Source organism: Ahaetulla prasina, chromosome 8 (genome assembly GCF_028640845.1).
Source record: "Ahaetulla prasina isolate Xishuangbanna chromosome 8, ASM2864084v1, whole genome shotgun sequence".
NCBI lineage: Eukaryota > Metazoa > Chordata > Lepidosauria > Squamata > Colubridae > Ahaetulla > Ahaetulla prasina.
This window is the reverse complement of record NC_080546.1, coordinates 78,894,773-78,911,242: the sequence shown is the minus strand read 5'-3', so window position 1 is coordinate 78,911,242 and position 16,470 is coordinate 78,894,773. Positions and strand designations below refer to the sequence as shown.

Here is a 16,470-nt window from a genome sequence, read left to right as displayed (position 1 = left end):
AGACGAAGCTGAAGATGCAGCTACAACGTTGTTTTCCGGCAAAGCCCAAATGCTGTTGCTGGTCTGTTTTAAGCCTTATGGGAGGGGCCAATCATCTCTTGGCCTTACTCCCATGTCGTCCTCTTTGCTTGAGCTGCTCTTGCCTTCTGGCACCTCTTCTCATGTGTGCATTAGGAACAGGCTCCTCCTATTCCTCTTCCTCACTACTATGAGGCTATGGAGTCTGCATCTCACTTCCCGATGGCCCTGGCCCCACATCAGCCTCATCACTGTCCGATTCCATTGCCAGCTCCGTAGGCTGCTGACGGACCACAACAACGACCATTTTCCACACATACGGCTGTGGCAGCATCCCCATGGTCGCGTGATCAAAATTGAGACATTAGGCAACTGACTCCTATTTATGATGGTCAGTGTCCTGGGATCATGTGATCCCCGTTTACGCCCCTCTGACAAGCAAAGTCAATGGGGAAGCCATATTCATTTAACAAACCATGTTACTTACTTAACAGTTGCAATGATTCACTTAACGTCTCTGGCAAGAAGGGTAAAATGGGCAAAATTCACTTAACAAATGTCTCACTTAGGAACAGAAATGTTGGGCTTAATTGTGGTCGTAAGTAAAGGATTACCCGCATTTGTTTCCTGGATGTTTTACCACTCTCATTTTTAAAACATAAATCCATTTAAAATAGAGTCCGCTGGAATGGGTGGTTAATAAATACAAATGAACATGTAATTAAAATTATGTACTAATAAATAACGTCCTTTTTTTTAATAGGAAGCAGTCCATATCCTGGAATGCCAGTGGATTCCAAGTTCTATAAAAACATCAAGGAAGGATACAGAATGTTTAGTCCAGAATATGCACCTCCAGAAATGTGAGTCTGAATTTATTTAAAATTTAAGAACGCCGATTATCCAATTTTGATGGAAATACTGGTTTTATTTTATGCTGTTTTTTTCGAAAACTTTCAGTAGTAGACTAAATCGTAGGTCCCTTTTTGCATTTTCATATATTTGCCAATTTTGTAGAATTCCGTTTGAATTGATAAATTGGGGGAAAGAAACGGAGTTACAATTAGCCATGGTACTTTTTTTTTTTTTCATTCCATTCCATTGCAACCACAGGTCCTGCTCAGTCAATAGCCCACATAGAATAGAATAGAATAGAATAGAATAGAATAGAATAGAATAGAATAGAATAGAATAGAATAGAATAGAATAGAATTCTTTATTGGCCAAGTGTGATTGGACACACAAGGAATTTGCCTTTGGTGCATATGCTCTCAGTGTACATAAAAGAAAAGATACACATTTATTCGCGCTTGCACGCATTGTCCAATACTTCCAAATCTTTTGAAATTAACTCATTGTGATGTGACCTCGTTTGCATAGAGGGTACATGGTGGGTATTTGATTCCTTATGCAAATAGCAGTGATCTGGATAACAGTAACCATTATCATCACAGTTAAACTAAATTTGATATCCTAAAGTTAGATCACTTCTACTATGGTCCGATGCCACTGGCTTTCGATTGTGTATAGCCAGTTCATCAATTTAGTAATTGATCTTGATCATTGCTTTTCCAGTTATAAGACATTGTCTTCTTAGAATTTAGAGACAAAATGCTTGTTTGAATTGAATAGGACTGGGATTTTTTGCCCTCCTAAAAATCAGCAGAAATGAATTTTCCTGCCCTGGGCAGGGGGTTGGACTAGAAGATCTCTAAGGTCCTTTCCAACTCTGTTTTTCTGTTAATTGAAGAGTAAATAAAACATCATTGTTGGATCTGTTTCCAGTAGAGTATGTGTGTATATGTACGTATGTGTATTTTAGCATGTAGATAAAATTGATAAACTTGTCGATCAGTTTAATTTTTTCTCTCCTTTGGCAGCACTTTCTGGAATGCCTATGTGACTGTAACATGGGATGGTCATGTCAGCATTCCAGGGAAAAAAAGGGAATGTATGTCTGAGTACTTATTAAAATAAATTCAAAATAATGTTTCAACTCCTACCCTCAAAAAGACGTTATAAAGCATTGTACACCAGAACAACTACACACAAGGACAGTTTTTCCCCCAAATGTCATCACTCTGCTAAGCAACTAATTCCCAAAACGCTGTCAAATTAACTACAAAGTTAATTACTATTACTAATCTTCTCACCCTTACTAGTAACTATCTCTTCCCGCTTACGGCTATATCCATGTGGCTTGTATCTTTTCAACTTATATAGGTTTTATTGTTTCCTAGTATGATTTGATTGCATATTAGTTTCCTATGACTGTCACTAAGTATTGTATCTTATGATTCTTGACGAATGTATTTTATTTTTTTTCTTTATATACACTGAGAGCATATGCATCAAAGACAAATTCCTTGTGTGTCCAATTACACTTGGCCAATAAAAGAATTCTATTCTATTCTTTTTTTTTTTCATTTAATAATTTTTATTAAACATTTTTTCAAAAAAGAAAAAAGACTCTTTAAACAATAGTTTCTTTCCAACAGTTTCGCAACGGTTAAACATTTCTTACTTATCCATTTTTTCTCCCTTATTTCTATGTATCCTTTATACATACAAGTCTAATATTACTTTATTTACATATATACATATAAATAACAGTGTATACAATTTCATTTCTACAAACTGCATTTTTTCTGTTTCCTCTTATTTGTTGTCACATTTCTACTCCTATATCTTCTTCATTTGATCTTTCCTTGCCTTTTACCTCTCTCATCTAGCCATTCATATCATTTCTACCACACTATATAATATTCTGTTTCCTCTTTTTCTTGTATCTTCTTTGTAAGTTTATCCATTTCTGCACATTCCAAAACTTTTCTAATCAAATTATCTTTATTTATTTTATTTATTTATTTGTCACAACAGTATATATAAGCATAAACTGTATATATATATAAACAGTATATATAAGCATAAACTTTGGTCGGTATGTTATTGTTTTTACAATTCTGTGCGTATATTATTCTTGCTGCTGTGATAATATGGATAATTAAATATTGTATTTTTTTTTCATAAGACACTGGGAGTATTCCTAATAAAAATGTTTCTGGTTTCATCTCAATATGCTGTTTTGTTATCTCTTCTAATTGTAATCTAATTTTACTCTTTAATTCTACTCGATTTTATCTATTCTATTCTATTCTATTCTATTCTATTCTATTCTATTCTATTCTATTCTATTCAACTCACAGTTTACTTATGAGCATACATTCGCATTGAGAATAAAAATAAATAAATGCATATACAATTCCAGCAAGCTCCACAGCAGAATTCTTCCAGTTTCCAAGAAGTACAGTATAATATAAAAGCACATTGGTTATCCTTTATCTATTGCTGTATGACAAATGGGGGAGGCTGGGACTTTAGACACACATTGTATTTTTCAGAGGTTTTTTGAGAAGGCATGTTCACGCTTTTGGCGATTAAACTAATGGTTTGTTTTGGAAAAATGAACCAAACTGCATGCCTATGAATTTTCTAAAAGTTTCTAAAAACGTTTTCAAAATTACGATTGACATTTTTCATTTGGTTCTTTCTAACTTTGTCTGTAGCTTTAACATCATGAAGAGCTGCTGGGATTCTGATCCTTTGAAGAGGCCAACTTTTAAGAAAATTGTACAACTGATTGAACAGCAGATCTCTGACACCACAAGTCATGTAAGTATTGAGTATTTCGGCCTAGCTTCCGAAAGGAGACTACGGGTGTCAATATTGGATGTTACCCTGTTTCCCCCAAAACAAGACATCCCCTGATAATAAGCCCAATTGGGCTTTTGAATGCATGGCAATAAGGCCAAGCGCTTATTTCAGGGTTCAAAAAAATATAAGGCAGGGTCTTATTTTCAGGGAAACACGGTAGTTGTTCAGAGATCTTGTTTTATGTGGCATGCTATTCGTCTCGTCAAAAAGATAATCAGATGAATTTCAGATAAAACGAGGACCTGACTTTTGAGAAGATTGGATTTTGAAAGAAGGGTGCACCTCAATTTTATCCAGTATCCCCTATTGCCTGCTGAATTTTTTGGGGGGAGAGGCTGAGTTTGACGCATGGCTTTAGCAAAGCTTTAAAACAGCACTTAAAGGGTGAGTTTAGAGAACTGAAAAATGGACCCACTCTCTCTCTCCAGCTATACCAGACATAGTAAAGGAGAAGGGTACAGTACTCAACTTACGACTACAATTGACCCCAACATTTCTGTTGTTAAGTGAGACCAATGAGTTTTGCCCCATTTTACAACCTTTCTTGCCACATTTTTTTTTTATTGAAAGAGTTTTAAAAAACAAAAACATTTTCCCCCTTTTTTCCCCTCTCCCTCCCAAAAAAACCCCTTCCCCCCTCCCTCCCCCCCCCAGCTTCCCGGGTCAATCACAAGGTATTGTTATACATAAACCAAACATAGAATAAAATTTTCCCTTCCAATCCAAATAACCACATCCACAGCTTTTCATCTCCCAACCCCCTCCCCATTACATAAAATAACTTTCTAATTATTCAAAGGCAATCTGATATTTCTTAATCTGATATCTGTTTTGTAGATAATCAATCCATTTTTCCCATTCAATTAAATATCTTTCCTGCGTATTGTCTTTTAAAAAAGCTGAGATTTTAGCCATCTCAGCCAAATTAGTAACTTTCAGTATCCATTCTTCTATTGTAGGTATCTCTTCCTTCTTCCAGTATTGTCCAATCAACAGTCTTGCTGCTGTTATTAAATTCAGAATCAATTTAGTCTCAATCCCTGTACAATCCGTTATAATTCTCTTGCCACATTTGTTAAGTGAATCACTGCAGTTGATAAGTTAATCACCCGGTTGTTAAGTGAATCCGAGTTCCCCGTTGACTTTGCTTGTCACTAGGTCGCAAATGGGGATTCGCATGACCTTCGGACCCAGCAACGGTCATAAATACAAACCAGCCGCCAAGCCTCTGAATTTTGATCCCATGATCATGGGGATGTCGTAACGGTGAAAAATGGCCATAAGTCACTTTTTTTCAGTGACGTTGTAATTTTAAACAGTCACAAAATGTAAAGTCTAGGACTACCTGTATACGTTTCAAAACACACTATCTCCCCCAGCCTTGTTAAAGAGCTATTCAGCAGATATGTGAAGTTGGTGACCTTTGACAAAAATGTTCTACTCCTGTCTCTTTGCTGACTTATGCAGTAAAGTGGAACAGAGGGTTAACTGCCTGTCAGAACCAAAACTCACACCTGTCCTAAGCAGTGGAAGAGGGTAGAGGTGGGAGAAATACCTAGATTGAATAGCCAAGAAGCAGATGTAGACAGAGATAAAGATCCAAGAGCGGAATTTGGGAGGCAAGTCAAAAAAAGCATCGCAATTAAAGTATTGAAGCGGGAAAGAGACGATGGATAGATGATTTCTCTTTTTTGCTGTTCTGATTTGCTTCTCCTTTTCTCTTTCTTTTCTTTCTTTCGTTTTTTTTAGGTAGGTGACATGACTAGAAGTTAGGCAGGATAAAAAGAAAACGTTTTTTTAATAAAGGGTGACATGATTAAAAGTTAAAATAAGTGATAGAAATAAGAGAAAGGGGACACTTTTATATAATAAAATAAAAGTCATAACAAGAGAAAACATGAAATCATTGAATAATGACAGATTGCAACGTAATATAAACGTGTACCATTATTAGAAATTTATAAGTTGATTGAATGTAATAACTATGATTACTTCTACTAGTTCTATTTGTATTACAGTGTATGACACTCAGGTGTCACACAATATTGTTCACGCATTGATTTGATATGTTTGTGAAAAATAAAATAAAAAACTTGGGGGGGGGCGTGTAAGAACCAAAACTCACACCTGTCCCAACCTCAGCACATTCTTTTCGCTTGTCTTTTTGGGAATTTAGTTTCCTGCCAGTTGTGACCTTCAGAAGGGATGAAGTGTGTAAAGCCCAGAGAATAGAATAGAATAGAATAGAATAGAATAGAATAGAATAGAATAGAATAGAATAGAATAGAATTTTTTATTGGCCAAGTGTGATTGGACACACAAGGAATTTGTCTTTGGTGCCTATGCTCTCAGTGTACATAAAAGAAAAGATACCTTCATCAAGAATCATAAGGTACAACACTTAATGTTAGTCATAGGGTACAATAAGCAATCAGGAAACAATCAGTATCAATATAAATCGTGAGGATACAAGCAACAAAGTTACAGTCATACAGTCATAAGTGGAAGGAGATGGGTGATGGGAATGATGAGAAGATTAATAATAGTGCAGATTTAGTAAATAGTTTAACAGTTGTTGAGGGAATTATTTGTTTAGCAGAGTGATGGCGTTCGGGGGGAAAACTGTCCTCGTGTCTAGTTGTTCTTGTGTGCAGTGCTCTCTAGCATCATTTTGAGGGTAGGAGTTGAAACAGTTTATGTCCAGGATGTCAGGAATCTGTAAGTATTTTCACAGCCCTCTTTTTGACTCGTGCAGTATGCAGGTTCTCCATGGAAGGCAGGTTGGTAGCACCTGATTTTTTCTGCACAACAATACAAGAGCAAACAATAGATTTAAACTTAATGTTAACCGCTTCAATCTTGATTGCAGAAAATATGACTTCTGTAACAGAGTTGTTAATGCTTGGAACACACTACCTGACTCTGTGGTCTCTTCTCAAAATCCCCAAAGCTTTAACCAAAAACTGTCTATTATTGACCTCACCCCATTCCTAAGAGGTCCGTAAGGGGCGTGCATAAGAGCACAAACGTGCCTACCGTTCCTGTCCTATTTTTTCTTCCATTATATCCAATTAATATAGTTATTGCATGCTTATGCTTATATATATATATATATATACGCTTATATATTATATAGTTACTTTCATGCTTATGCTTAGATATACTCTTGTGACAAAATAAATAAATGAATGAATGAATGAATGAATGAATGAATGAATGAATGAATGAATAAATAAATAAATAAATAAATAAATAAATAAATAAATAAATAAAATAAATAAAATAAATAAATAAATAAATAAAACTGGTAGCGGAAATTTTGATTAGTTTGGAGAACCGGCAAATACCACTGGCTGACCCCAGAGTGGGGTGGGAATGGAGATTTTGCAATATCTTTCCCCCAGGAGTGGGGTGGGAATGGGGATTTTGCAATATGCTTCCCCCAGGAGTGGGTTGGGAATGGGGATTTTGCAGTATCCTTCCCCCAGGAGTGGGGTGGGAATGGAGATTTTGCAGTATCCTTCCCCCAGGAGTGGGGTGGGAATGGAGATTTTGCAGTATCCTTCCCCCAGGAGTGGGGTGGGAATGGAGATTTTGCAGTATCCTTCCCCTGCCACGCCCACCAAGCCACACCACGCACCAAGCCACACCCACAGAACTGGTAGTAAAAAAAAATTGAATTCCACCACTGGTTGGGGACCGTTGGTATAGGCCACATCTAGACCAATAGCATTTCTATAATTACTTACTTGGGAATGATAAAGACCTGTTGCAAGTCACTAAGGTTTTATTTTATCTACAGATAGTCCTCGACTTCCAACTGTTCATTTACTGACTGTTCAAAGCTACAATGGCATTGAAACAAAGGGACTCATGACCGTTTTTCACACTTATGGATGTTGCAGCATCCCTATGGTTACATGATCAAAATTCAGATGCTTGGCAGCTGGTTCATATTTATGTCCCGGGGTCACGTGATCAGCTTTTGAGACCTTCTGACAAGCAAAGTCAATGGCAAATCCAGTCTCACTTAATTTGTCAAAAAAGTGTCATTAACTTAACAAATGCAATAATTCCCTCAACAACTGCGGCAAGAAAGGTCATAAAATAAGGCGAACTCACATCAATTTGGGGCTCAATTGTGGTCGTAACTCGTGGACTAACTGTATTCCCTGTTGTCTGTAACATTGCTGGTATTTTTTAAGGAATTTGACACAGCCCACTTAGGGGAATCTTCAATTTACCCTGTTACTCAGTCCGTTGATCATATCAGCTTTGTTTTCAAGATGTGCTTCAATTCCATTTCATTCCATTTCATTCTATTCCATTCAACTGCACTCCACTCCATCCATCAATACCTATCCATGTCTGTCTGTCTGTCTGTCTATAGCTAGCTATGTAGCTATCTCTATCTATCAACTCTGTCATCTATTTATCCATCCATCCATCCATCCATACACTCACCCACCCATCCCTTTCACCTATCTGTCCATCTATCTACTCTGTCATCTATCTATCCATCCATCCACCCACCCACCCATCCATCCAAATCTATCTATCTATCTGTCTATCTACCTATCTATCTATATCTACCCATCTATGTATCATCTATCAATCTATCTATCATCATCTATCATCTACCTAGCCAGCCAGCCAGCTATCTATCTATCTATCTATCTATCTATCTATCTATCTATAATTGTCTGTCTATTATCTATTTACGAATCAGTCAGTCAAATTTGTACACCCCTCCATCTCAGCTAAGTGGTTTACAAATAAGATAGCACACAGAATATAAAATCACATCTAAAAGTGTCGTTAAAAAAAAGGGAAAATTTTACAAGGAAAAAATAAAAATCAAAGTTAAACAAGTGCTTTTTTTTCTTCTTAATCAGTTTCAATGCCTACATTGCCTTCATTATTCAAAGTTTTTCTTTTTCTCCAAACAACTTTTAGCTGCAGGTGGTCATTACTTAACCACTTCTTCAGCAACCTTTTAGGCTTAAAACACTGCTGAGGAAGTGCTACTTAATGACCAATCTTCAAAGTTCAGGCCACCGTACCATTTCTCTGGTTACATGATCCCAATCCAGACATTGAACTCTAAACAGGTTTATTTAAAGGTGAATACAAAACTGTTCCTTTAATATCTGCAGCTCTGAGCATCTCTCTCTCTCTCTTTCTCTCCTCTCCTCTCTCTCACTCTGTACATCTCTCTTTTCATTGACGCTTGAATTATACACTATTAATTTTATAGATGGAAATTGTATTTCTCTCAAAACTTAAGAGGAAGCATCCTTAAAGTAAAATCATTACCTCTGTAAAAAAAAATGTTGTGTTTATCACAGTCAGAATGAATCAACATCACTTATTGATTAGCATTGCATACATCCATCGAAATGAAAACATGTCTGTTGATTGCCTCTCACAATATGGTAATTGAAATCTCCATAAAATGTAGATATGAAGCAAAAAAAAAATCATAAACAGAATCACTATTCCAAGCAAGCAAAAAGCAGTCACTAAAATTACGGCGGCTTGAGCGTTTATAATACACTTTTATCAGATTTATTTTTATTTATTTATTTAATTTTATTTATTTTGTCACAACAATATATATAAGTATCATACAAAAAGATTATATAGTGTATAAACATATATATGAGTAAATATTAGGAGGAATAAGCATATATATATATATATATATATATATATATATATATATATATATATATATATATAGGTCTTTGGTTGTTCGGGTTTTCTCCGTGTAAGATTGGAAGTGTCTTGGCGACGTTTCAACGAAGTCTCATTCGTCATCTTCAGGCTTCAACCGTGCTTCTGGGAGCAATGTGTGATCGCAGCTGTTTCTTCCTTTTAACTGCTAGTGGGGTTTGAACTGATTGGGTGGGAGCTTGGCTGTGCTCTGATTGGATGGGGGTTTTTCTGTGCTCTGATTGGCTGGGGGTGTGTCCTGTGTTGGTGGGGGCTTGGTTGTGCTCAGTCTAGTCTGTGCTGCAGGGGGATTTGAGCTGGTGAGCTGCATAGCTGTTGTTTGGCTTTGTGGTCGTGCTACATCTTCATAGTGGGTGTCAGTCTGCTGCATGTATGGATTGGAGGGGTTTGAAATGGCTAATGTTGCAGCTGCGGTCTGGCTTCTGGTCCTTGGTCGTGCTTCATGATCAGTGTGGGTTTGGGTCTGCTTTCTGGGTGGATGTGCGGTGGTGACATCCTGTGTGGACCTTGTGAGTGTGGGTCTGGTGTCATTCCTTGTGTTAGGGACTCGTTTGTCAATAAGGGCGGGTTTCCAAATGGCTGGTAGGCGGGAGGTATCATCTCGTTTGTTCATGCTGTGTGGGCGTTTTTCTATCTCAATGGCTTCTCTGATTATTCTGTTGTTAAAGTGTTCAGTTTTGGCGATAGTTCTGGTCTTTTTAAAGTCAATATCATGTCCTGTGACTTTAAAGTGTTGGACCAGGGAAGAAGTTGGTTCCTCTTTTTTGAATGAGTTCTTGTGTTCTTCAATGCGTGCACTTATTCTTCTGTTGGTTTGTCCAATGTATGTGGTGGGGCAGGCGGTGCATGGGATTTCATATACTCCTTGATTTTCTAACTCAATTTTGTCTTTGGGGTTTCTTAGGATGGTGGATATTTTTCTGTTTGTGCAGAATGCTGTCTTGATGTTGTGTTTGTGGAGGATCTTGCTGATTCTGTCTGTGGTGCCTTTTATATATGGGAGGAGGGCTGTGCCATTTTCTTGTTGTCTTGGATTTTAGTGGGGGTTCTTTTGGATTAGCTTGGTAATCTTATTTGTTTTGGAATCCATTGGATGTTAGTACGTTAGTGAGAGTGTCTAGTTCGGGTTTTAGGTGTTGTTCATCAGCTAAGCATTTTGTTCTGGAGATGAGTGTCTTGGCTACGGAGTTGATCTGTGCTGGGTGGTGGTGTGAGAGTGCGTGCAGATAGCGGTTTGTGTGTGTTTTCTTCTGGTAGATGGTATGTCCTAGGGAGCCATTGGGTTTTCTGTAGACTAAGACATCCAGGAAGAGAAGTTGGTTATTAACTTCTGTTTCCATGGTGAACTGTATTTTGGGGTGTAGGCTATTGAGGTGTGTGAGGAAGTTGTCAAGTTTTTCTTTCCCGTGTGGCCAGATTATGAAGGTGTCGTCTACATATCTGAGCCAGAGTTTGGGTTTGTGATCAGATTTTTCTAGTGCTTGGGTTTCAAAGTGTTCCATGTAGAGATTGGCAATGACAGGTGAGAGGGGTGATCCCATGGGTGCTCCTTCTATTTGTTTGTATTTTTGTCCATTATAGATGAAGTATGTGTTGGATAGGCAGTGGTTGGTCAGATCTAGGATGTGCTTGGGGGGGTTATATTTGTTTTGGATAGCTGTCAAGGCTTCTTTGATTGGCACTTGGGTGAAGAGGGATATGACATCAAAGCTCACGAGTAGGTCGCTGGGCTGTAAGTTTTGTTTCTTTATGATCTCTATGAACTGGAATGAGTTTTTACGTGTGAGGTGATGGATTCTGCATAGGGCTGTAGTTGTTTGGCGAGAAATTTGGCTAGGTTTTGTAGAGGTGAGCCTATGGAGCTGACTATGGGTCTGAGTGGGGGTTCCTTCTTTGTGTATCTTGGGAGGCCATAGAGCTTAGGGCATCTGGATGATTTCTCTCTGGGAATGATTCTTTGTTGGATTTCTTCGCTGATGGGGGAGGCTTTTATTTTGGATCTAGTGGTTTTTTCTAGGTAGGTGGTGGGGTCTGTGTTTAGGGGCTTGTATGCAGGGTCTTGGAGTAGGTTGGTTAATTTGGTTTGGTAGTCAGATGTGTTCATAACCACCGTGGCGTTGCCCTTGTCTGCTGGTAGGATTATTATGCTGGTATCTTTTTTCAGGTTAAGTAGTGCTGTCTGTTCCTCTTTGGGTAAGTTGCTTTTGGGTGGCTTGCTGGTGCAGAGGATGTTGGAGATCTCGAGTCTGATTTTGTTAGCGTCATCGGGGTTGATTTTGGTCAGGCTGGTTTCAACTCCACATATAATGTTTTCGGTGGGGATGTATTTGGGAGTGACTGCAAAGTTGAATCCTTTGGAAAGGACATCGGTTTCAGCTTTGGTGAGGATCCTATCTGAGATGTTATGCACTGTTTGTTTCATGTGTTGCTGTGAGGGTGGAGGGGTTTGTTTCTGGCGTTCTTGTAGTCTTCGGAGTTTGTTGGTGTGCGTGTCTGTCTTGAGGGTGGTCTGTGTTTCGGCTCTCCAGACAAATCCAAGTTGTTTGGATTTGTCCCAAAGTGCAGGGTGCATCTTGTTGCTGAGTTTGAGGTGAAGTGTGAGGAGATCTTTGTTGATTTGATCTAGGAGGAATCTTTTTGTGTGAAGTTCATTTCTGATTAAGGCCAATTCTGTTCTTTTTAGGATGCGTTTGGTGGCTGCAGAGTTGGAGTGGAATTTCAATTGGAAGCATTTGGGGATTAAATTTTGATCGCGGCAGTTTCAGAGAATGCGAGGTCACATAAAATGGAAGCTCTTTGGACTTCTAGTTTTTCATAGGTCCTGGTCAGATGGTGGATTTCCTCCCCGTAGAGGTGCAATATTTGTTTTCTGAGGTTTTCACGGGTGTTTGTATATAGGTCTTTGGTTGTTCGGGTTTTCTCCCGTGTAAGATTGGAAGTGTCTTGGCGACGTTTCGACGAAGTCTCATTCGTCATCTTCAGGCTTCAGCTTCGTGCTTCTGGGAGCAATGTGTGATCGCAGCTGTTTCTTCCTTTTAACTGCTTTCAACCCCGATGACGCTAACAAAATCAGACTCGAGATCTCCAACATCCTCTGCACCAGCAAGCCACCCAAAAGCAACTTACCCAAAGAGGAACAGACAGCACTACTTAACCTGAAAAAAGATACCAGCATAATAATCCTACCAGCAGACAAGGGCAACGCCACGGTGGTTATGAACACATCTGACTACCAAACCAAATTAACCAACCTACTCCAAGACCCTGCATACAAGCCCCTAAACACAGACCCCACCACCTACCTAGAAAAAACCACTAGATCCAAAATAAAAGCCTCCCCCATCAGCGAAGAAATCCAACAAAGAATCATTCCCAGAGAGAAATCATCCAGATGCCCTAAGCTCTATGGCCTCCCCAAGATACACAAAGAAGGAACCCCACTCAGACCCATAGTCAGCTCCATAGGCTCACCTCTACAAAACCTAGCCAAATTTCTCGCCAAACAACTACAGCCCTATGCAGAATCCATCACCTCACACGTAAAAAACTCATTCCAGTTCATAGAGATCATAAAGAAACAAAACTTACAAAACCTCAGAAAACATATATATATATATATATATATATATATATATATATATATATATATATATATATATATATATATATATATATATATATATATATATATATGAAAAGCAATAGGACAGGAACGGTAGGCACGTTTGTGCTCTTATGCATTGTTGAAAGTTAGATTGTTGAATGTTAGGTGGCATTAGCTTTTGCGGATGAGATGCAAAAAAAAAAATATCGTATAGGTTGTTCAGTGTTGTGTCCAAGAGACTGATTCTAATTTCTGTCTTTTCCAGATTTACTCAAATGTTTCAAACGGCATTTGCAGTCAAGCCACAGATCACTCCGTAAGAATTAACTCGGTGGGTAGCAGCGCTTCGTCTACTCAGCCCTTACTCACACACGAGGATGTTTGAAAATAGACTCAACCCATCTTGCTGGAGAATGTACTGTTTCAAAATGACAATCTGTTGCTCTAATGGTAGTAGAAGTACTGCAGGAGTTGCTCTGCGCTGCTTTCTTTTTAATCACATACAAAATTAGACTGCCCATGACAGCCGCACCATTGTTAACACTGCTTGCTAGGATTTGTATAATTGCTTTGTTATATAGGCAATGGTAATGTAGAATCAGATTTGGGAGAGGTAATTGGTGGTTTCAAAAACGTGTGGGTTGTTGTTGTTGTTGTTTAAAAAAAGAGCATCACACAAAAGGCATCAGAATACCTGAGTCCAAAATGCTGGTGTGTTGAGTGTGGAAGAGGAAATATTTGAGAAATGTCCATTATCCAAATCTTAAAAGGGTTAGAAGCTAAAGCAAAACAAAAAACTGACATTCCAAATCCAAGAACAAGGAGGTAACACTTGGTTGAGAAATAAATCTTGAATGAGCATCAAACAGAACTTATTTCTAGTAGAAAGTTGAGGAACTTATGGCTGTGAACCAAGCTCATAGTCATGGATGTTAAAATTGTAACTTTTTGGAGAACCACAGATTTGAGCTACTACCAGTTTCACCGTGCTTGTTCAGTATTTCCAAATGTTTCACTCTAGGCCAGTTTCTCAACCTTGGCAATTTTAAGAGGTGTGGACTCAGCTCTCAGAATTCTCCAGCCAGCTGTCTGTCTGAGGAATTCTGGGAGTTGAAATCCATACCTCTCAAAGTTGCCAAGGTTGAGGAAAAAACGCTTAAGCAGAAAATATATAACGTGAGAGGGACAAAAAAGAATTTACCTGCCTCGTTTCTTCTACAGGGTCCATATTCCAACAGACGTATTTTCTACCGTTTTCTCGTTGCTTTTTTTGTCTTATGTTCAGGGCTGCTCTATCTGGCCTGCAACTATCAGATGAACCACTAGGTGTGAGCAGAGAGTTTTAAGAATTTTCCATGTCACTTTGCTGCCCTTTAGTGGTGGTTCAGAATTTGTAGCTCAGATAAGGGTAGTCCTGATAGTTTCCCGCAGCATATATTGGGAAGGGGGGGGGAAAAACAGACTGTCATATGATGGTTTCCATATTAACAAAGTATCTTCATATGTAAGAGAGTGTAAAAAATGTAACATCAAATATGGTGGATTTCCCAGTCTGGTGAAGACACATGTCTACTTGTGTTTCAAAACAAGTAAACTCCTATATTCTTTGTGTAGCTCCTGTAGATTGAGTGAAAAGATGGCTCACTTGTTCAGTGTGTGTATATGTGTGACAGCGTGTATTTAAGCCAGTCGAATATATTTGATAAGCTCCACAAATTTTTATCGGGAGTGCATTTTCCTATACTTTGAAAAATTATTAGAGGTAAACCATTTCTTAGTTACATCTGGGAACATCTTACTTACCTGTGTTACTGTGTATTTGGCTATGTCGGCATTGAGAAAAAGAACTAATGACATGTTAAAATCAGAGTATTGGCAGGTAAACAGCAGCTATGTGTACCCATTGGTATTTTTTCTTTTCCTGAAAGTGCAAAACATCCAGGGAAGACTTCAGAATAAATCTCCTACCAAATTCTAAAGTATTGATTTATTTAGAATGCACTTGGCCCGTGATGGTGAATCTGCGTGCCAGAGGTGGCACGCAGAGCCCACTCTCTGGGCACGCGTGCCATCACCAGCTGATCTTTTGGTTTCTGGCGTGCTTATGCGCGCTGGCCAGCTGTTCACCGTAGCGCCTGAAAATGCCCAAAAAGCAGGCTGTTTTTGGGGGCCATTTTCAGGCTGTTTTGGTACCATTTTTGGCCTGAAAAACAGCCCCAAAACGGCCTAAAAATGGCTCAGAAGATTGCCTGAAAAATGGCCTGAAAACAGCCAAAAAAACAGGCATGTGCACGCCGGGCAGCTGGTCTTTGGTTTTCCGGTGGTCTGGCACGCACACCTGCAAGCAACAGGCAGGCGTGTTCCAGTTTGGGCACTTGGTGTCGAAAAGGTTTGCCATCACAGCACTAGGCCTTCCACATCCTGTTATTTACATTTGCTGTATTGTTACATTTGCATACATTTCTGATAAAAGCAATCATTAGACCCATTGCAATGTTATTAAATGCTTCTCCAAATGCAAGATAATTAAAATGCACTCCTAATGTCATCCTCGGCTTAAATGCCATTAGCTTTTTTGCTCTGTAACCTGATCTATAGTTTAGTGTTCTTCTAGGTTGTTTAGGGTTAAAGCGACCAAAGTGGGCCAGCCAGTTTTATAGACGCTAGTTGCACCTTTACAAATTTTGCCAGGTTGGGTTTTTTTTGGGTGGGTGGGGGATGGCTTAGTCCAAGCTCCCTAAATGCAGAGGATTCCAATTCTCTTCTATGAAGGGAATAGACTTTACACGAGTACTAGGTTCTCCTTGCAGCATGCAGAAGACCTTCGTATTCTGATCGAGGGGAAGGTTCTGCAAAGTATTTGTGTGTCCATCAAAACCTTACCTGCTCAGCGGAGCCATTGGACTGTGGGAGCCAGGAGAACTGAAGGTCTACCTTATCTAAATGGCACCATTGGAGAAGGCTGTCGTTAGCCCTGTTTTCACGTTCAGTACATATAAAAGGCACAACAGTGTACAAGAGTGTATGAAAGAGATCCTCCTCCTTACGTAACTCAGCACTGGTAGGCTTGAAAATGTAGGGTTGGAAACCTTGCAAAATAAATTCCCAGTTGCATGGGAAGAATCTTACCTATTCTCACAGTGAACCACAGCACAGGTTTCTTCATCCATGCTCCTCACTCCGTAAGGCTAGCTCAGGGGTCTCCAACCTTGGCAACTTTAAGTCTTGTGGACTTCAGTTCCCAAAATTCCTTAGCCAGCTTCGCTGGGAATTGAATTTTCTGGGAATTGAAGTCTATGAGACTTAAAGTTGCCAAGGTTGGAGACCCCTGGGCTACAGAATGGGACTACAGATGGAATTCTGCTGTCTTTATTTCTCTGACTTTCGCCCGTTCGACC

The 16,470-nt window shown here is 38.9% G+C and overlaps 1 protein-coding gene across 1 annotated transcript in view; it reads left to right on the top strand.

Annotated features, from left to right (window-relative positions):
* Positions 1-14,520, top strand: part of KIT (KIT proto-oncogene, receptor tyrosine kinase) — a 153,833-nt gene extending 139,313 nt beyond the window's left edge. Inside the window, exons 19-21 of the mRNA XM_058192657.1 lie at positions 782-881; positions 3,585-3,690; positions 13,338-14,520. Coding sequence (XP_058048640.1) covers positions 782-881; positions 3,585-3,690; positions 13,338-13,457 — 326 coding nt within the window. The 3' untranslated portion in view covers positions 13,458-14,520. The remainder of the gene's footprint in view (positions 1-781; positions 882-3,584; positions 3,691-13,337) is intronic.
* Positions 14,521-16,470: the final 1,950 nt, after the last annotated feature.